This window comes from Nuphar pumila, chromosome 16, assembly GCF_984573655.1.
Source record: "Nuphar pumila chromosome 16, dmNupPumi1.hap1.1, whole genome shotgun sequence".
Taxonomy (NCBI): domain Eukaryota; kingdom Viridiplantae; phylum Streptophyta; class Magnoliopsida; order Nymphaeales; family Nymphaeaceae; genus Nuphar; species Nuphar pumila.
Genome location: NC_143264.1, coordinates 67,301,715 through 67,325,064, shown reverse-complemented (window position 1 = coordinate 67,325,064; position 23,350 = coordinate 67,301,715). Strand labels below are relative to the sequence as shown.

Sequence of the window (23,350 nt, the reverse complement as noted above, 5' to 3'; positions counted from 1 at the left end):
CAAAACAAGTTTCCTACTAAACAAATCATGTAGATCACATCTGTAACATTTGATCTACAAAACATTGGAAAATTTTGAAGACGAGTGATTTCTACTCATTAGTTCTGTACCTTTATTAGTAGCCAATATTAACCTATATATGTATATATATATATATATATATATATATATATATATATATATATATATATATAGAGAGAGAGAGAGAGAGAGAGAGAGAGAGAGAGAGAGAGAGATGGTGAATTCAGGGTTGTTATGGCTTGATTTACTCAAGCCAGGAAGTTCACTGTTTATGTTGCACACATGCAGTGATGGTCAATTAATGTCTTCCTGCTGCTGTTCATTGTATTTTAGTTATTTAGAATGTTATATAACAAGGTGATTGTGTACCCATATGCATGGTACAAGCATGGTGGGAGACTGCTAGTAGGTCCATTTGCAGGAGACTGATTTTGATTTATATGTATTTTTTAAGAAACTATAGAGTTTTTTCTTATGCCAGCACTGTCACTTCTTGGCATAACATGTGAAGTGAATGAATGACTTAGAAAAATTCATGCTGGCGGTGATCATTTATGCTACTTGCTTCCTGTGGCTTTCATGTTTTTATTTTTACTTATTTTGTCATTTATGATTGACCTTGTGCATGTAGAGTTTCTGTGCTTCCCCTGGGATGATATCAAATTCTTTAGTCACCCTTATTAGTCTGTGAAAATATCTTGACTTTGTTTCTTGTTTACCAGCAAGATGTACTGGATCCACCTGAGGATTGCTTCCGCATTAGGATGATAATAACGCTTCTTCAGACATGTGGGCACTACTTTGACCGTGGTTCTTCCAAGCGGAAGCTTGACAAATTCTTAATATATTTCCAGAGATATGTTCTTAGTAAAGGTTCTATACCTTTGGATATTGAATTTGACATTCAGGTATTTTCCTTTTAACCTTTTATTATGTTTAGATTACAATCCTTTTGGTTTATTAACTATTCTACTAAGGAAACTCAATTGTTCAAGTCGCACAGTCTTTATTTGGCCCCCATGATGTCTTAGAATTCTATTTCTTGTATGTAATATTAATTAAGCACATTTCATTGGCTACCTATGCATCCTCCTCTTTGTGCTTAACAATCGTGATTATTCATCTTCTTTGCTCCTTATCAACTGTTTTCACAGTCATGATTGGTTATGGGTAGGCACAGGATGTAAAATAACCATGGTTGATTGTGCATCAATAGCGCTAAAAGTTTATTACTTATGCTGTCTGTTTTTCATGAAAAGCGTGGTATGGTCAGGAAAACTGGTAGTAGACATACGGTCATTGAAAATATTGAATCGAAAGAATTGGCAATTGATCCAATCCATTTAATGGATACAATAGAAAGTAATTTGTCAATGCATGATTGGAATTTTGTTTATTGAAACTTGAACTTCTTGCTGCCTGTTTTGGGCGTAGCTGAAGTTGCAGGTTTTTAAATTGGCTTGAGTTGCTAAACTTAATTTTTATATTTGATTCACATTGTCATCATGCCTGAGTTCATTAGCGGCTCAACATCGATCTTGCCCATCAGTTTTCAGTGTTATCTGTAATTTTGAACTTGTGGTGTTGCTAATGCTGATTATTTGAAATGAATGCAGGACCTATTTGCAGACCTACGTCCAAATATGACTCGTTATTCTTCTATTGATGAAGCTAATGCTGCATTGACTGAATTAGAGGAGCATGATCTCACAACTGCCATGGATAAAACCAACAGTGAGAAGCATTCAGAAAATGGCCGAAGATCTGCAAATGGGATTGATGAGAATGGTGTGGGCACTGAAGATGCAGACAGTGCTAGTGACACTGAAAGTGGGAGCATGGATGCAGATGTTCAAGATGATGATGAAGGGTTGTATGAAGACAAGTCGGAGAATCATGAAGATGAGGGTGAGGAGGAAGACGATGATGACGGCGGTGAACCAGTGGCCTCTGATGAGGATGATGTCCAAGTGAGGCAGAAGCTGGTGGAGGTTGATCCACAAGAACAAGCTGATTTTGACCGTGAATTTCGGGCACTGATGCAGGAGAGTTTGGAGTCCCGCAAGCTGGAATTACGGACCCGGCCAACATTAAACATGATGATACCGATGAATGTTTTTGAAGGGGTTAAGGACCACACAAGAAATGCTGATGGGGAGAGTGGAGATGAAACATTAGATGAAGAGGGAAGTGGAGGAAGTAACAAGGTTCCAGTGCGTGTACTTGTGAAAAGAGGGAACAAGCAGCAGACAAAGCAGATGTATATTCCTCGGGATTGCTCACTTGTTCAGAGCTCCAAGGAGAAGGAGGCGGCTGAATTGGAAGAGAAGCAGAATATCAAGAGACTCGTTCTGGAATATAATGATAGAGAAGAAGAGGAGTTTCCAAGTGGGGTATCGCAACCTAGTAATTGGACACAGACAAGCTCGGGGATTCCAAGTAGACCTGTGGGTCGAGCCATGTGGGATGGAGTAGGGAGGACAGGCCTACCTCGCCAAAAGCACCATTCTTCACACGGCAGCAGTTACAGTCGGAAAAAGTAGGGGGGGGGGGGTTGCGAAAGATGTTTGCAGTGTAAAACTAGATGCAATGAAGACAGAGTGGTGCTGTTGCACTACTGGTGGCTTGGATGGCCATGATAAACAACACTAGTGAGGCCTTTTGTTTCTCATCTCTAGTGTGAATATTGATGTCAATGTGAAAAAGTTGGTTTGGGAGGTGTTACATAGTGTTCTCTTATCACGAAAACAAGTCGTTCCCGAGTGAGACCTCGTATAGCCTGACCATCAATTCTGCTTTTTAAGGTGTTTATTGTTGTATAGACAGCGTACCAAGCTGTTGATATTGTGCAAGTGGAGTACCTTGTGTTCTCATGGAGATGCAGGGCTAGCACTGGTTTTTGTAGTCAGGCCCTAAATAATATGGCTAATGTATTTTGTACAGTCCACTTTGAACAAAACGGTGTTTTTTACTGGATATATATGTACAGTCAATACCCATGTCTTGCCATTTCCTGCAACCGTATGCATGTGATGTAGGTCCTGCCCTTTGTGTTACATAAATTAAAGCTGTTGCTTAAGATGTGTGTGGTGTAATGAGTCGCTAAATTGCCATCCAATTTGCAAAATTTATGCATCCTGCTGCTCGTCATAACCATGCTTCTCGTTAAGCCATACGTCCATTTTGGTCGGTTGGTGTTCACTGCTGAGGAATTCTCTCTCTCTCTCTCTCATACACACACACAAACACACACACGCGCGCGTGATTTTATCATCCCAGGGTTTTTCTATAAAGAAATAAACAAGTCCTGTTAAGAAGAGCCATCCAGTACTCTACAAACTTAAAAAGGAGATTAGGTCATCTCTTGTGCCGACACTGGTAGTGGTCGTTTCATTTCCATCAATAGCATCTATTTTCCAAAAGAGGGCATTTTTTATGCAGCGCCGCTGCTGCTGACAGCCACCCATCTCAACATTTCTGGAGATGGAGGTCACACTCAATCTCGAAAAATGCCAGATGGGTGGCTGTCAGCGGCGCTGGATGTGAACACTTTCCAATAACAGTTGGTTCGAAATGGTATTCCCTTTGGAATATTGGATTCCTATTATTTGTCGAATTTGAAATCTACAATGTTCCTCCAATCTGACCTGGCTTGTTCCAGTCTCATGGATGAGATAAGGTGCAATATGATTGCACAAATATTTGTGCATTAAGCATCTGATCACCCTCCATCTTGGGGACAGGGCCTGTTTGGTCTGGGACCCAAGACCTGATGGTGGGTGATGGGGGTGCTTAATGCATAAATTTTTGTGCAATCATATTGCACTCGATCCGGACTCTGGATGGGGACCTTTGTTCTCTAGCAGTCTGACTGGATTATGTTCCTATCTCTTCTGTGTTGGAGGGGTAACCAACCCTAACCCACCCTGCATACATCTGATTCACTTTGGCTATTCGGATTCGAATCCCAAGAATGACTGACCTGTCCATTTAAGATGTGGTAAATATCAATTAAAACTAATAATTGTCGCTTATGTAAATATGCATTTGTACCAACAGGGGGTTCCGCTTGTCTGGTAGGAGCAGCAAGTGCACGTCACCTTGTGTTGGGACGTTGCAGGTTCAAAACCCAATGGTATAGTTGTATAACTGGTAGGGGTTTGCCTAACCCCAGCTTGCCTTTAAAAAAAATGCATTTGTATAATTAATTAATGATTCGCTTTACAATCAGAGCTTAGGCAACCAGAGAGAGGGCTGGTAAGTAACCCAACTCAATGAAAAAAGCTTGATCTCTGCACCTGGTCCTATCTTATAAAGGTCAAATATGTATGAGAGAGAGAGAGAGCATAAAACATGCTTATGTCACTTAAAAGGTCTCATAAGTTAGCTCGTGTCATCCCAATTTAGGCACGTCACAAAGATTACCCCATGAATGAAACATTTTTTTAAAAAAATTCAGTCATTAAAAAATTAGTTTTTGACTTTTTAATGTATAAAAATATAATTTTATTAGAATATAATTAAAAAATTAAAAATGACCGCACTGTACAACAAATATCACACGCTTCCCAAATGCCTTAAAATTTTCAAAATCTACCCGCTGGCCAAAACCGCAAAGAGAAAACTTTTTAGGACCATTTTACCCTTCACACAAGTGAACCTCACAAAATTCATGCGATATATCATTCTGCCTATCGGCTAAGGCAAAACCTCATTTAAATTTAATATTCGCATATTTTTTTGCAAATTTCAATAAGCACACAAAAAAATATGTTATTTATGTGGTCTTCTCGGTTAATCATAAAATCATAAATATCTTAGCAAAATCGCATATTTATACCAAAGTTGCGGAAAACCGTGTGAACCTCTCTTCTCCTTTCTTTAACCATCACTTAAATGTATGTTCACATATGTTTTTGCGGTCTTCACGAACTACAAAAAAATAAGTTTTGCGAATTTTCTTATGATTGTAACTTTGTAAATACCTTAGTAAAATTGTATATTTTATGCCAAAGTCATTGGAGACCGCGCAAACCTCCTTTCTCTTTTCTGCAGTTTTCACAAAGCGCACAAATATAATTTACGTGAGCCTTTTTTAATCGTAACTTCGTAAATAACAAAGTAAAATCACATATTTTATAAGATCATAAATAACGAAGAAAGAAAAATATGTTACTAACTATACAAATATCTGATACCTATAGAATGCAATATTCTTTCATGTTTGTGGTTTGTCGTGGTATAAAAAATGATTGTCTGTACCCCATGACTATTTTTGCATTTTCTAAGGTTTCTTTGTAATCCCCAACTTGCTTGATCTTTCACAAAAATTCAGGTGACTTTTCCAACAATTATTTTCGACGATTCATCAATGATACTTCATCGTTGCATTCCGACGAGGTTGCGGCATCTTTCACATCGTATTCCCCGATTAGGTTGAAATGTGAGTTTTATACAATATATATGTGCATATTGTTTTATTTTCATTCCAAACTTTTTTCTTTTTTTTTTAGAAATGAGCATCATCTAGGCCCATGTGTATTTGTGCATGGTTGTTTTCTTGTCTTGTGTCTTATTTAATATTTTTCATGTGATTTATATTTTAGGGTTTACTATGTTTAGGTTTTATCATGTTGTAGATGATTTATGTGTTTGTTTATCTTTTATTTAATTTTTGGTGTTTCTGTGTTGGTGTAATGGGGCTAAGGTTGATTGTGTTGGTGTAATGTGTATTTGTTTTCTGAGTAAGTAGTTATTGATGACCTCAATATTTGTTAAACTACACTATCATCTCACTAATGATCGTAACTGAAGATCTTTAGTAGTCTAAAAGATATTAGCTTTAAGAAATTTGTGGCTATGTTGTCTCGTAACACCAGATATAGTGAAGAGTTAGCCAACCTCAAATATACTTATTCTTCAAAGACAAGTGACAAACAAATGTTGGTAAATGTTTTTGACAATGATGACATAAAAGTGATGTTAATTTAGTAGTGACGTCAACATAATAGTTCACATAGTGCTACAAGAAGCACTTGTAAGGTCCCAAACAATGAATGATGTTAATGTCCCAAAAACATGCAATTGTCTCAAACAACGAATGATTGTAATGCTGTACGCATTGAGGGCATGTAGTTGCTTGAACTAATTAAGAATATAGATCAATGAATAACTTCCATGAACAATTAATGGTATACTTGATTGAAAGATCACTACAGAGAATTAGAATCATGTGGCCAACCCAGTGCTAGTGATCGTCATCACAATAATGTGAATGACATCCAGCCTTCTAGAGCTAAAGACAAAGCTAGGTATAAATTATTGGATAATGGAATTTATATTTTATATGTAAGTGTCATGATGGATGTGAAACATATTTTCATGGTTAATCTTTAAAGTTGAAAATTGCAAAGGATGAGACAACGAATTTCGATTTATTTTGTACAACTGAATAAACAATTAGTGGCAGCAGTGATAACATAGATGATGAAAAATATGATGATAGCAACGACGACATAGATCATGGCAACAATACTAAAGATGACTATACCATATCTACTGAGCCATAATAAGAAACGATAAGAGATAACCAAGACATTGATGACATAAAATAAATAATTGCTATTAAAAATGATGCACTAATGACATATGGGAAGCCCAAATCTTGGTATGGTGTAGGAGCTATATGGGCATTTATTGAGAAATAGAATTGCTTTGTGTTTTTACGTTAATGTTTAGGTTTTACTAGGTTCACGCTCAATGCATTCTTTTTCAATGAAGAGCAATTAACAACGATTGATGCAGAGGCAACTCAGTTAACAAAAGACTTAATGATTGTGTATGATTCCAACGGTTATCAACAAAGTCAAACGATCGAGAAGTTGCTATCAACATAAGGTTTAATGATCTTCAGCATTGTCATGAATTTTTTAAAGATCATATGATTAGGAATAACTATAAAGAAAATTTACGAAGAGCTAAAATAACATAGTCATTGTAGTTAGGGGTGGGCATCGGGCCGGTTTGACCCACTAATGGACCATGCCGACCGGGCCAGCCCGACCCATTAATGATGGGCCAGCCCGTTAGCCCCATGGCTCTAATTAGGTCAGGTTGGCTCAGAGCTATTATATAATATATATGTTATATATATTATATATATTATGCTATAATAGTAATAATAATAATAATAATAATAATAATAATAATAATAATAATAATAATAATAATAATAATAATAATAATAATAATAATGAGCTGGCCATGGGCCCATGGCCACAGTCTATTTCGGTCTGCTTCGAGTCGGGCTGGGCTAGAGGCTTAGTGCCCACCTCTAACTGTAGTATGCACGAGAAAAAACTTGTAGACTATAGTTGATTGCACTTAGATGATTCATTGCACAAAGGTTCAAGGAGATACGTTCTTTCAAGTGAAGAAGTATCAAGGCAAGCATACATGTGGTGTATTATTAAACAACTTAGTAGTGAAAAAAGTGTCTTTCAAGTGAATTTTAGGTGCTATTCATTGATGCTTGCACGATAACTCGAAGAAAAATCATGAATGACATTAGTCACGAGGAAGGTGCGGAGGTTACGTACAAACAAGTATGGCATGAAGAGAATTGATTAGGGTGGAGCTATATGGTTCATTTGAGGAGCCATTCAGAATGCTTCTCACCTATTGCCATTATTTGACGATGACTAACCGATGATTGATAACATGCATTAAAATCAATAGGCGACATCATTTATGTACTTGTTTGTATCCTTTTGTATATGCATTAATGAGTTTTGAAAGGATGCCCTCCACTTCTTATGGTAGATGGCACCTTCGTAAAAAGAAAATTCATGGGCATATTGTTGTTAGACCATGGTATTGATCATTGCAGTCAGATGTTTTCTTTTGTATTTGCAATTATGGATAAAAAGTCGAATGAATCATGGATGTAATTTTTGTCGCATGTGAAGGCACAATTGATACTCTACAATGATGAAATACCCAGAGTTAAAGTATAATTGACATTTATCTTAGATAAAGACATAGGGCTACAATATGTTGTCCCCAATACATGGCCAACTTGTCATGTTGGATTTTGCATGAAGCACTTGACAAAAAACTTTAAACATAAATTTAGGGTACTACTTAGTCAACCTTGGTGGAGTGCAACCAAAACACCCATGAGGCAAAAGTACAATTATTTTCTTGAAATGATCCAAAAGACAATAAAAGACACATACTAATATACAACCAAGGATGTAAAAAAGAATCATTGGGCTAATAATTACTTTCCAGCTAGAAGGTACATGTGCTTAACCTCTAATATATTATGGAGCTTCAATGTGTTGATTCTCACAATATGTGACAAGCTCACAATTCTTCTTATTGAAAATCTTTATCTTATGGTGATGAAACTTTTTGAAAACTGGAGGAATGATGGGCATCAGGAATTGTGGTGCCTAAGGTAAAAAAAGTCAGAAGATGGTAAGAAAGAAATATGAAAGCTACATGTGCAAGTAGTGCATTGCCTTCATCGTCAGTACGAATCCCACAACCGATCTCACGATTACAGTGTTGATCTTGAGAAACAGACATACTCTTATAGAGTGTGGCCGGTTAATGAGATTCCATGCTGACATGCGATCATATACATTTTTTATGAAGGCAAACTATTAGAAGATTACTGTGACAAGTTTTACATTATTGAATTGTATCGAGCTGCATATAATACTTACCATTTCATTCCAATGGTGAAAGTGAGTCTTAAATTAGAGTTCCTTAAGAAGAAGAGATAGAAAACATAACACAAGGATGTGGTGCCATACAGGTGTAGTTACTATGGTAAGGTTGACTATAATAGGTGGAAGCACCAATAACAGTACATTAGAGTACTAATTGTTTACACAATTTGTATTCGTTAGGAGTTTTTTAATGAATTCCTTCTTTGTATTTATGTATTTTTTTTAATTTGTTGCTCCAATGTCTTATGTATTCTATGTATATCTTAGGTAGTTCGTGATGAATACTTATAAACTATACCAAAAACATTACAACAAAAAGTCATTCAAACCCTCATCCTTGGCCCCAAGAAATGAAGCAATTGTGGTACCCGAGGTACTTGTAAATGTCCTAAGTCATGTTTATGTATTTATATTCAATTTCAAGTAGTGGTTATGGCATGTATGCGTTTATATTTAATTTTAATTGTTGATGATAATAAGTTGATAAGGAAAGTGAAAATATGCATGACGGGGAAAATGAGGTGAAAGAGTATGAATTTTACGAAATTACTTTGATTGCAAGTAACATGTGTTAGGTTTGTACGTTCGTTTGTATGTATATTCAAATGAATCTGACATGAATGTACCACATAACATTTAGCAAGATTCATAAAAAGACTCGAAAAAGCCCACAACCGAAACACGAAAAAAGGATATAATTTTATCATGACTATTTAACTTACCCCTTATTTCTTTGTGAGTATGAAAACCAATGTTTCTGTTGTTTTACTAACGACTTACAAAAACTAACTTATAAACTAAAGGGTAGAAAGAGGAGGTTGTTGGATGCTTAGATGTTAATGACATGCCCTATGTTTGGTTTAAAGCTGCCAAGGTATTCGTTAGACAATGTTGCATAAATAGCAAACATAAATTTAGGGTGCCCAAAGCAACCTTAAATTCAATTTATGTTGCAGGTCTTATTTCTTGTCAATTGGATCAATAAACACTGGGTTCTTTGGAAAATATACTTGAATGTGAAGGAGTTCAAGTTATAAAATTCAATTAGTAGAACAACCTACACACATAAAAACGTCTGCTACATAGTAAGATTAATTATTTAGACATGATCGTATTGCTCTCTCGTACTTGGTATATTTAATGCTTTTTTGGAGGTTGAATTTTTAACAATATGGATAAGCTACAATTATTACTCTGAGTGAATGATTTCGCTTTTAGATGGTATTTCTCAATAAAAAATAAGTAATTACTTTGCTTATATGTTTGTTAATTAAATTAATATTTTGTACATGTTCACTTAAAATATGATTGTTACAAATATGACTGTGGTATAATTGTCTTTTTAAAACATCAAATACTTAGGCAAAAATGAATAATTGACCTTTACCCAAGTACGTGTTTATATGTCCTTATTTGTGATGTTTATGAGAGAGAAACTATATTAGTTATTTGCTAATAATCTTTTTTCAGAACGATGTCACAAGCTGCAAGAATCATATGAATTAACTAATAATCCTTTTATAAGAAAATGAGAAAGGCTTCTGACAAGGAGTCAAAGAGCAAAAAAAGACTCCAACAGAAAACAACGAACACAAAAAAAGGTGGAGGCTTCTAAGATGGATGTTGCAGAGATGGAGGCTGCAAAGACGGATGATCCAGACCTATGGGAAATTCTAGGGACTACATGTTGATTAATATTATAATTTATTAATTATCAAACTTTAAGGATGTATATTATAAGTTTAAATTTGTTCTTTGAATATTTCATTTTTAACTAAGGGTGTAAATGGGTTGGGTTTACCCGAACCAAACCCTATCCCCTCCTCCCCTGTCTAGCTCCACTTCTCTATAGTCCACCTTCGCTCCACTGCTCCTCTGCTCCTTCCATGTTCACCTCAGCTCCTCCACCGGCCACCACCTCCAATCCACCGCTTTCCTCAAGTTGCCGAACATTGCCAACACCTCTGTAGGGTCCCTTGGGTTGCCACAAGCATTCGATCACCTCTGTGAGCCTCCCCTATCCGCTAGGTCTCCTTCTTCCCCTTTATTTCTTTCCATTTTTTTCCCAAATCATAAATGAGTGTTTGTTTTGATTTTAGGGGTTATATTTTTTTTTCAATTGACATAATGCATGATGTTTTTTAGCATTTAGGTTACTCATTAGTTTACTTTTTAAATATGAATGTTTAATTAAGTTTTTAGAATTTATTGTGTTTTTTTTTAGTATCATTAGGCATGCAATGAATGTTTTATTTTCATTAGAACATTAAAGGAATTTTTTTTGTGTTTTTTCTAATTACTATTAAATTTCAATGCCTTTTAAATTTATAAAAATGTATTGTTGCTGGCAGTATACTACTTTTAAACATTTTGGTCATAATATGATTTCTTTAGACTTTCTTGATTTCCTTCTATTTATGCCGATAGTGGCTATCAAGATCATAATCTTTTGTGATGTTTTCACATCTGGATCCTCACATAATTGAAAACAAATGTTTTTTAATAGTACTAGCATTGTAATACCCACAAATTTTCAAGAAATTTCTTTGAAGTTTCAAAATTCCATTATTGCATGATAAATCAAAAATGATAATTTGAGTTTAACATTGTGTTATAGGGTATGTAGGACTTAAATTTTTTTTATAAGTGTACGAAATTCACTCACATGCCGAAGGGTCTCGACGACCCTAGTGATTTCTTATTTTTAGAAACCATTTATGAAGAATTCTAAAATCCTTAGAAAAGAAATATATATATAAATAACTAATGTATATTTAAAATTTCAATAAAATGACATGCATTTACATTTGAACCTAATCTACATTTCATTTAATGTCATTTCACTTAATTCCATATTTTAGTTTTGAAAGAATTGAATTCCAATTTCATCTTAATTAATTAGGAATTTATTTAGCGGAATGGAACTTGTAATTTAACCAAAATTTATAATCTTGTAGGAGTCCATAGGTGGGTCATCCCATCCTATGTGACACTTCATTTTAACCTTAAAAAACAGATAAAATAAAAATAGAATCTTTAAAAATAAGTTAAAATAAAACCTACCAAATAACAAGGCAAGACTCTTAAAGTCAAAACTTGCCTTTTTGCAAGTTTAGAGCCTCCTTAGAGAGGGCCGTCCCCTCCTAGATGATTCTAGAAGGGGGATGGTTGGACCAAAAATAAAAATAGAAACATATTGGGAAAAATAAAGAAAGAAAGGAAATAAAGTAAATAAATAAAAATAACGCCCAATCAAACTTGCTTGCCAAGCAAGCATGTTTGGAGATTAGAAAGTGGAAAAGGGGTTCAACCCCATGGGGGTCGACCAACCCTTGTGGCCTCACATATAATATAATATATATCATATACATTATGGTATATATGTATGAAATAATTATTATACCCTAAGTAACTAAACGGAAATACAAAAAAAAAGGAAAGAGAAAAAAGAAAGGAAGTGATTTTTTTTTAAAAAGAAAGAGGACCTTGATGGAGATCAAGGGTTGGGATTTCCTCCAGCCCTTTACCTATTACTAAAACCACTATATAAACATGAAAGGAGCTCATGCCCCCCTATTTGCAATTTTGAGTTATCTTCTCCTTTTTCTCTTTCTTTCCCCTTCTTCTCCCTTAATTCCATTTCTTACCTCTCTTCCTTTCCTACATATTCCTTGTGCATCCTCCCTTGGCCCAACAAGAAGGACACCCACGTGCATGTGAGGAGCAGAAGGAGTTCGTTGGTGTGGTCGTCACACGTGTTGGGTAGCCAGATTATGGTTGAACTTTATTTTCACAAGCGTAGGAGTTGATTTTGCCAAAGCGGTAGGAGGTTCTATACTCTACACATAAATCTGAACTCGTAGGCACGAGTTCCTCTAATTTTTTCATAAGAACAAATCTTAAATCATGCCTCTCACATATGAGTTTGGCTTAGGGTTGTCAAAATATAAGATGGAGAGGGTTTTCGAAAGAAAATCTCCTCTAAAAACCGATTTCTCTAAAATTGGGTTTGAGAACCCAATTCAAACTGTGGATAAAAGAATAAAAAGTGAATTTATATAAGAAATTTATATTGGACTTAATATAAATGGGTTGATTTCGATTTCTTCTAGAAGAAATTGATTCACTCCCAAAAGTAGCCAAATTATTAAGTTAAAAAAAAGAATCAAGTATGCATGCTATCGAATTTGTCAGAAATAAAATTTATAATTTTTAGAAAAATACGTATAATACCTAATTGTTTTTCTGCAAATTTTAGTTAGAATTAGTAGATAATGTCCATGTAAATGTAATGCAATGATTAGCATGATCTTCATTATTTTTGTCATGAAAAAATTTATGTTTTTACTTGCTTTATTACAAAATTTACCGAAACTATTTATGAGGAAATAGGCTTCAAGGAGACGAGTCTATTTTCTGGCCTAATAGCCGTGAAAATGAGATTTGTTCAAAGTAGATTAGTTAAAAGTAAAACAGACATATTTTTATGATTTTAATCAAGGTGTTCATGTAAAAAAAAATAAAAAAATATGAATTCAGGTGGCCTATTTTGGCCCAGCCAAATGCATACTTTCCGTTACTACGTATTTTTGGCATGACATTCGACTGATAAATCGCTCATATCTTCTTCATCTATAGGAGTTTTTATAAGTGATTTATTGCGTTGAAAAGTTAACAAAATTTTACAGTGTGAAATTTTGAGATCTGTTCATGGACTGAGTGCTATTCTATGACAGTTGAAACAGAAAAGTATAGGTCTGCACTAAATTATTCGTAACTTCTTTGTTCGGGTGAATTTTTATGAATGGTTTAGGGCATCGAAAAGTTGACAAATTTGTCTACAAACGGTGAAAATTTTAGCTCTGATCAATGACTGTCAATTTTTTTATAATCTCTGCAACAGTCAGACAGAGTTGAGTTTTTGCCACTTTGGAACCAGTTTAGGAACCAGTTATCGAATCATTGCGTATTTTGTTCATAGCTATGAATGCTTTTATGAAAGAATATCAAACTGTGTGTACTATAAAAAGTGAATTTTTCGTTGGAAATTAAGTGCCCATACGTGGGGCATGAACTGAATGCTAAGCAAATATACAAGCATGCCTTTACTGCCTCTCGTTAATTAAGGGACCAAAGTGTCCGTCTTGTAAATTAATTACAAGTGTTAATGAATTGTACCTACTGTATTTTTTTCATATGATTGCCATGATAATGGTGATGATCTGAATGAATGGATGCATGCAATGTTTAAGAAAATCTATCTTTTTGTTTATGCATATATGCATATGTTTGAAAAGAAGGAAGTGTGAGCATGATATCAAATTTAATGTGTTTAAAATATGCATTCATAGGCCATATAGTGGCTGAATCTCTTTGGTGGATTCATATACGGTGTTGCATGTAAAACAAATAATTTAAGAAGTTAAACATGTAACATTAAAGAATTATGCTTGCAAGAAGAAAGCAAGTGGCACTTTTGGCTTCGTGGGAAAAGTTTTGAACACAAAATGTTGCTCCTTCCCAACCACGAAGATAGTAGAAACCTCTGCAATAGACTACATCATAGAGAAAAGAAACTTATAAGTGAAAATCTGATGCATCAAGATGGTAGTGTTGTGAGTTCTCTCTCGATACACTTGCCCTTATCCGTAGAATTGGTGAAAGGTGTCCGACCAAGCCAAAGCCACCTATGTTTGAAAACACTGCTTGCGCCATGACCCTCATCCAGGTACAAGCCTATGTTAGTACCCACATGGCTAAATAGTGAAACTTAAATGATTGTGCATTAGATAGGCATGACATGCATCATACAAGAAAGAAAATCTAATTAAAGATAAGAAATGACTCATGCATAAAAATCAGCTTCTGTAATGGTAAGTGCATGCATTTTTAACTGTTCATGCATCTTTAATTATTCTTGTTTAAGTGAATGATTGATTGAATGTGATTTCGCAAATATATGCTTGAATGACGTAATGAAAATTATGTTTATAATTGTGTTGTCTTTAAACTCGTTGAATGTATGAAAGGTCAAAGTAATTTCCTACTTATTGGTTTTAATTTATGTGTTCTGAATAGTTGTACCCTACTGAGATATGTTTGTCTGACACTATTGATTTTAATGTTTTCAGGTATAGAGTGAACTCATACGCGATGGCGGTAGGTTACCACGGGGACCGAGCTCCTAACCTCTGAGTGTTTTGGACTGAGAGCATTTTTTAAATGCTCAAGACTTTGATCATTTGATTTAAATTTTTTAAATGAACTATGATTATTGATTTGGAGATGTATGGACAATTATTTAATTCATGAATGTTTAAAATTTCAATTTATGACATGTATGGATGCGAATGTAATCGGAAAAGTAACACACCAAGTTTTTGTCCCGTTTAGTTTTCCGCTGCAATTTTATAAAAGTACTTGAAAGTATTTTGAAAAAAAGAAAATCATGATTTTCAGGATACAAAAATTGGGGTGTTACAACTTAGCATTAAAGCAGAGTGAAAGATTGGCTCAAATCCTGTCCAATTAACTGACATCACTATGAGTATATTCTCCTTTTTATGTTTTTATGCTTTATTATGAAAAACATGTTCTAAATTGCTTACCTTGTATGAGATATGCAAAATCAGAACATAGATGCCTAGTAGGGTCATCAGAACAAATATTTTACTTATGCAAAATTTAGAAGTTAACTCAAATTAAATTTTATTGTATATGGCTTCACGACAACCCTTCAGCTGGGCTGCCCAGAGGGACTTCCTCTTGAAAGCCCTCGCCATGCTTACTAACAGATGTCAGAACCTCGCAGATAACAGAGGTAATGGAAATGAAAATAGCCATCACCCTGATGGCTGTGGAGTGACTAGCGCTGCAAGACATGGAGTGTCTTACAAACACTTTATGAAACTGAGTCCCCCAACCTTCACTGAGAAGGATAACCTAGACGCAGCCGAGGAGTGGGTCCACACTATCAGCAAGATCTTTGAGATTCTTGAGGTTTTCGCTGAGGGGCAGGTCACCTTCGCCACCTACTGATTCCAAGGCAATGCCAAGAGTTGGTGGGAGACCACACGAGAGGAGTGGCGAGCACTGACATGGGCTGAGTTTTCAAAGGTGTTTCTCGACACCTATTTTCCTCAATATGCTCGAGATCACAAGATGCAAGAATTCTTGGATCTTCAACAGGGTAACATGAAGGTGACAGAGTATACCACTTGATTCTAAAACCTAAAGAAGTACTGCCCGCATACCTACACGACTAATGAGGTACATGCAAAAAAGTATGTGCACAAGTTGCGAGATGGGTTGAGGACCCAAGTGCTTACTAGCAGACATCAGAACCTCAACTAGGCCATCGAGATAGCCACTGTGCTTTAAGTGAAAAAATAAAATAAAATTATTTTTATAACCCTAAGATTTCCCCAAATAATTAGTAACAATGATTCTCGTGTCTCAGAACGATTGGGAGTCTTTGAGAAAGACTCAGCTTAGGAGGTTTGACAAGTCGAAGAGCAATGAAAACAAAGCTTCTAGACCCACAACCGAGACGAGCAGAGAACTGCCTGTGAAGAGGGCTAAGGTGCAGTAGGGTGGTACTCGACCACAACAGATGGCTACAGTGTATTCTTACTGCAAGAAGACACACATAAGAGTGTGCCACTAGGCATCAGGAGCTTGCCTGATGTGCAAAGAGATGGAACACTTTATCAAGAACTGTCCTAAGAGGTTGGCTCAGAAGGAAGCAAACACCGCACCTTGAGGGCAACAACAACGCTAGCAGCAATCCCATGCTCAAGGACAAAGGAGAGCTACCGATCGAGTCTACGCAACTTCTGCAGAGGAGTTGCAAGAGGATGCGAACATCATCGAAGGTACTATCTCCATCAGAAAATTTGATGCTAAAGTTTTGTTTGATACAGGTTCCACACACTCTTTTGTATCTACATGGTTTGAGAAATTGCTTGAGATAACACCCATCACATTGGGCTATATTCTGAAGATTATCACACCATTGAGTGGTAGATCCATTGCTCATACCATTTTACTAGATGTAGAAGTGATTATCTCAGGGCAGAACCTCTGTCAATTTGATCTTACTAGACATGTTAAGCTACAATGTAATTCTCGACATAGATTAGATATGTGAGCACTGTGCTTATATGATATGTTGTGAGTGACATATTCAGTTTACTCGCCCTAATCAACATGTACTTGAGTACAAGGCGAGTAAAAAGAAAAGCAAAGGATGGATGATCTCAGCGATGAAGGCGCAACCGTGCTTGAAAAAGGGTTGTGAGGCCTTCTTGGCTAGTGTATCTTTGATAGACCCCAGCATGACCCTGGTGAAGAACTTGGATATAGTTTGGGACTTCACAAATGTCTTTTCAGATGATTTGTCAGGCATACCGCCTACAAGAGAGGTCGAGTTCGCGATCGAGTTGGTGCCTGGTATGACCCCAATATCTAGAGATCCTTATCGCATGACACCTGCAAAGTTAGAGGAACTAAAGAAGCAACTACAATAATTAATGAACAAAGGTTTTATTCGGTCAGGCATTTTATCGTGAGGTGCACCAGTGTTGTTTGTCAAGAAGAAGGATGGGTCAATGCGCTTGTGTATTGACTATCGCATGTTGAACCAGGTGACAATAAAAAACAAGTATCCTCTTCCACGGATCAATGACTTGTTCGATCAACTTTGAGATGCCAAAGTCTTCTCCAAAATAGATCTTTGATCGGGTTACCACAAATTGAGGATCAAGGAGTCAGATATGCAGAAAATAGCTTTAAGGATGCTTCATGACCACTATGAGTTCTTGGTGATGCCTTTCAGGCTAACCAATACTCCAGTGACGTTGATGGATCTGATGAATCAGATCTTTCGACCCTACTTGGATTTATTCATGATCATATTCATCGACGACATACTAATCTACTTAGAGAGCGAGAAAGACCACATAGAGAACTTGAGGATTGTCCTTGAGACACTTCGGCCACAATTAGTTGCATGTGAAGTTCTCTAAGTGTGAATTCTGGTTGGAGCGGGTCATGTTTTTGGGACACGTGATATCCAAAGATGGGGTGCCAGTGGACCCTACTCAGGTAATGCATCTCGACAATTTTTGCTTTGAGGAAACTTCTCTTGAATCTTCATTTTGATCTGTTTGAATCTTATGTTTGGAATTAGGTGGAATCAGTCTTAGACTGGAAACAACCTAAGAGTGTATCAGACATTCGTAGTTTCCTTGGACTTGCAGGATACTACTAAAGATTTATTCAAGATTTCTCAAAAATTATGACACCGATGACTAAGCTACTTCACAAAGGAATAAAATTTGTATGGACTCAACAGTGTGAGGAGAGCTTCCAAGAGCTACAGAAGAGACTTACTACAACCCCAATACTCACCTTGCCTTTAGAACATGCAGAATTCATGGTCTATAATGACATATCGGGTACTAGATTGGGATGTGTATTGATGCAGCAAGGAAAGGTCACAGCGTACACTTCTCGCTAATTGAAAGTGCAAGAGCAGAATTATCCTACACACGACCTGGAGCTAGCAGCAATGGTCTTTGCACTTAAAGTTTGGCGACACTACTTGTACGAAGAACAATTTGAGGTTTTCTCCGACCATAAGAGCCTCAAATATATTTTCTCACAAAAGGACCTTAATATAAGGCAGAGGTGGTGGTTAAAGTCCTTAAAGGACTATGACTTCTCTATATCTTACCACCCAGGAAAGGCCAATATAGTGGCTGATTCTTTGAGCATAAAGACAGGAAGCCTTGCGAGACTGATTAGCAGTGAGAGGAGGCTACTTGAGGACCTGATCGACTGGAGACCATTCGACACAGACTCAGATTGTATCCAGATTGCCAACTTAGCTATGAGGACTAAGCTTATAGACCAGATCATCGCTCAACAGAAAGATGACCTGGGCTTCACGAAGATGGTTGCAGCTTGCAAACAGGACGAGACAACCCTGCATCTGAAAGAAGATGGAAGCATTTGGTATAATTAGAGGCTTTGAGTACTAGAGGATCCACAGTTGAGGAAAGAGCTACTAAACGAGGAGCATCAGACTAGGTTTACTATACATTCAAGTAGCATAAAGATGTACAAGGACCTTCAGAGGAACTACTAGTGGCATGACATGAAGTGAAACATTTATTGAGATGCTTGGTTTGACAGCAAGTCAAGATAGAATATCAGAGACCTAGCGACATGTTGCAACCGATAGAGATTCCGCAGTAGAAGTGAGAGGACATTACCATGGATTTCATGGTAGGTCTACCCAAGACATGACACCATTTGGGTTATCGTGGATCACCTTACGAAGTTGACACACTTCCTACCGATCAAGGCAAATCAGACATTGGAGAGTATGACAGATTTGTATGTCGACGAGATCGTCAGGTTACATGAAGTACATGTCTCAATCATTCCAGACAGATATCCAAGGTTTACGTTAAAGTTTGGAGGGGATAACTTCAGAAAGCTTTGGGGACAAAGCTTAAGTTTAGTACAATATTTTACCCGTAGATGGATGAACAGTCGGAGAGGACTATCTAGACTCTAGAGGATATGCTGCACTCTTACGCCTTAGAGTGGAAAGGGTGACTAGAGTAAGCATCTGAAGCTAGCCGAATTTCCCTACAACAACATCTATCACTTAAGTATTGGCATGGCTCCTTATGAGGTGTTGTACGGTCGGCCCTGTAGATCTCCAGTTTGTTGGAGCGAGGTTGGTGATCGAGCCATCGAGTCACCAATAGTTTTTGTAGCACTACATAGATCAGGTGTAGTTGATATGGAAGAGACTTTTGACCACTCAGAGCCGTCAGAAGAGTTACACAGATTCAAAATGCCGGAAAGTTGCATTCAAAGTGAGAGATCATGTTTTCGTTAGAGTATCGCCAACCAAGAGTGTGTTTCTGTTCGGCAAAAAAGGAAAATTGAGAAGATTGGAGGCACAGCGTATAGATTAGCACTCCTGCTTCAGTTTTCAAACATTCATGATGTCTTTCACGCATTGATGTTGAGGAGGTACGTGTCAGATCCTACACACATCATTTAGTATGACAAGGTAGAGGTGCAAAAGTATCTCACGTTCGAAGAATGCCTAATTGAGACAGTAGATTGATGAGAGCATGTGCTACGTCATAAGACGATTTCGTTAGTGAAGGTTTGATGGCAGCACCATGAACATGATAAGTGTACATGGGAGCCGGAGGTAGACATGAAAGCGAAACATCCACACCTATTCGTTATGTAACATTAACCAAATTTCGAAAATGGATGTTTTTTTAAGGAGGGTTGGATGTAATACCCACAATTTTTAGAGGATTTTTTGTGAAGCTTCACAATTCCCTTATTGCGTGATAACTCAAAAATGATAATTTGAGTTAAGCATTGTGCTATAGGGTATGTAAGACTTATAAAATATTTTATAAGTGTACGAAATTCACTCACACGCCCAAGGGTCTCATCGACCCTAGTGATTTCTTTTTTTAAAAAAACCATTTCTGAAGAATTCTAAAATCCTTAGAAAAGAAAAATATATAAATAACTAATGTATATTCAAAATTTCAATAAAATGACATGCATTTACATTTGAATCTAATCTACGTTTCATTTAATGTCATTTCACTTAATTCCACATTTTAGTTTTGAAAGAATTGAATTTCAATTTCAACTTAATTAATTAGGAATTTATTTAGTAGAATGAAACTTGTAATTTAACAAAAATTTATAATCTTGTAGAAGTCCATAGGTGGGTCATACCATCCTATGTGCCATTCCATTTTGACCTTCAAAAATAAATAAATAAAATAAAAATAGAATCTTTGAAAACAAGTTAAAATGAAACTTACCAAAATAACATGGCAAGACTCTTAAAGTCAAAACTTGTCTTTTTGCAAGTTTAGAGCCTGCTTAGAGAGGGGCGTCCCCTCCTAGATGATTTTAGGAGGAGGATGGCTGGAACAAAAAGAAAAATAGAAACATATTGGGAAAATGAAAGAAAGAAAGGAAAGGCAAAAAAATAATAAATAAAAATAAAGCCGAGATAAACTTGCTTTTCAAGCAAGCAGGTTTAGAGATTAGAAAGTGGAAAAGGGATCAACCCCATGGGGGTCGACCAGCCGTTGTGGTTCCACATTTAATATAATATATATCATATACATTATGGTATATATGTATGAAATAGTTATTATACCCTAAGTAACTAAAAGGAAATACAAAAAAAAAGGAAGAGAATTTAAAAGAAAAGAAAAGAGGACCTTGATAGAGATTAAAGACTGGGATTTCCTCTAGCCCTTGACCTCTTACTCAAACCTCTATGTAAACATGGGAGGGGCTCACACTCCCCTATATTTGCAATTTTGAGTTTTCTTCTCCTTTTTCTCTCTCTTTCCCCTTCTTCTCCCTTAATTCCCCTTCTTCCCTCTCTTCCTTTCCTATGTATTCTTTGTGCATCCTCCCTTGGCCCAACAAGGAGGACACCCATGTGCGTGTGAGGAGCGGAAGGAGTTTGTTGGTGTGGTCGTCACACGTGTTGGGCACCGGGTCATGGTTGAACTTCGTTTTCGTAAATGTAGGAGCTGATTTCGACAAAGAGGTAGGGGGTTCTATTCTCTACACGTAAATCAAAACTTGGTAGCACGAGTTTCTCTGATTTTTTATAAGGACAGACCTTAAACCATGCCTCTCACATGTGGGTTTGGCTTAGGATTGTCAAAATATAAGATGGAGAGGGTTTTCAAAAGAAAACCCCCTCTAAAAACTGGGTTTGAGAACTCGATTCAAACCTTGAATAAAAGAATAAAAGGTAAATTTATGTAAGAAATTTAAATTGAACTTAATAGAAAGGGGTTGATTTTGATTTTTCCTAGAAGAAATCGATTCATCCCCAAAAGTAACCGAATTATTGAGTTAAAAATGAAAAAGAGTCAAGTATGCATGCTATCGATTTTGTCAAAAATAAAATTTATAATTTTTAGAAAAATACACATAATACCTAATTGTTTTCCTGTAAATTTTAGTTAAAATTAGTAGATAATGTCCATGTAAATGTATTGCAATGATTAGCATGATTTTTCTTATTTTTGTCATGGAAAAATTCATGTTTTTACATGCTTTATTGCAAAATTTACCAAAACTATTTATGAGGAAATAGGCTTCAGGGAGACGGGTCTATTTTTTAGCCTAACGACTGCGAAAATGAGATTTTTCCAAATTAGATTAGTTAAAAATAGTATAGACGCGTTTTTTTTTATTTTAATTAAGGTGTTCATATAAAAAAAAATTGAAAAATATGAATTCGGGTGGCCTGGTTTGGCCCACCCCAATGCATACTCCCCGTTACTACGTATTTTTAGTCTAATACCCGATCAATAAATTGCTTGTATCTTACTCATTCAGAAAAGTTTTTATGAGTGATTTATTGCGTTGGAAAGCTAACAAAATTTCACTAATTTTGTGAAATTTTGAGATATGTTCTTGGATTGAGCACTATTCTGTGATAGTCAGAAAAGAAAACTACATGTTTGCACTAAAACGTTCATAACTTCCTCGTTTAGATGAATTTTTATGAATGGTTTAGGGCATCGAAAAGCTGACAAAATTTCCTATAAACTGTAAATTTTTTAGCTATGACAACAACTATAGATTATTCTGTAACCTCTGTAACAGTTAGCCAGAGTTTAGTTTTTTGCCAATTTGGAACCAATTTAGGAATCGGTTATCGAATCATTGCATATTTTGCGCATGGCTATGAATGCCTTTGAGAAAGAATATCAAACTGCGTATGTACTGTAAAAAGTGATTTTTTTTGTAGGGAATTAAGTGCTCATTCAAAGGGAATGAACTGAATGGTAAGCAAATGCTCAAGCATGCTTTTACTACCTCTTGCTAATTAAGGGATTAAGGTGTCTGTCTTGCGAATTAATTTGCAAATTTTAATGTATTGTACCTATTGTATTTTTTTTCATATGATTGTCATGATGATGATGATGATCTAAATGAATGGATGCATGCAATGTTTAAGAAAATCCATCGCTTTGTTTATGCATATGTGCATATGTTTGAAAAGAAAGAAGTATGAGCATGTTATCGAATTTAATATGTTTAAAATATGCATCCATAGGCCTTGAAGTGGCTGAATCCTTTTGGTGGATTTATATATGATGTTGCATATAAAATAACTAATTTAAGAAGTTAAACATGTAATACTAATGAATGATGATTGCAAGGAGAGAGCAAGTGGTACTTTCGACTTCATGAGAAAAGCTTTGAGCATGGAAGACTGCTCTTTCCCAACCACAAAGATATGAAAAAACTCTGTAATATACTGTAGTGGAGAGGAAAGAAACTTATGAGTGAAAATCTGATGCATCAGAATGATGGTGTTGAGTGCGTTCTCTCGATATGCTCATCCCTTACCTATAAGACTGGTAAAAGATGCCCGGGCAGGCCAAAGCCACCTATGTTTGAAAACACTGCCTGCACCATGGCCCTGATCTAGGTATAAGCTTGTGTTAATACCCGTAAGACTAAGAAGTGAAACTTAAATGATTGTACATTAG

General features: G+C 36.1%; 1 protein-coding gene across 1 annotated transcript in view; it reads left to right on the top strand.

The window, feature by feature from the left end:
- Nucleotides 1-3,033, top strand: part of LOC149813407 (regulator of nonsense transcripts UPF2) — a 67,164-nt gene extending 64,131 nt beyond the window's left edge. Inside the window, exons 16-17 of the mRNA XM_089992132.1 lie at nucleotides 744-929; nucleotides 1,638-3,033. Of these exons, the coding sequence (XP_089848258.1) occupies nucleotides 744-929; nucleotides 1,638-2,564 (1,113 nt within the window). The 3' untranslated portion in view covers nucleotides 2,565-3,033. The remainder of the gene's footprint in view (nucleotides 1-743; nucleotides 930-1,637) is intronic.
- Nucleotides 3,034-23,350: the final 20,317 nt, after the last annotated feature.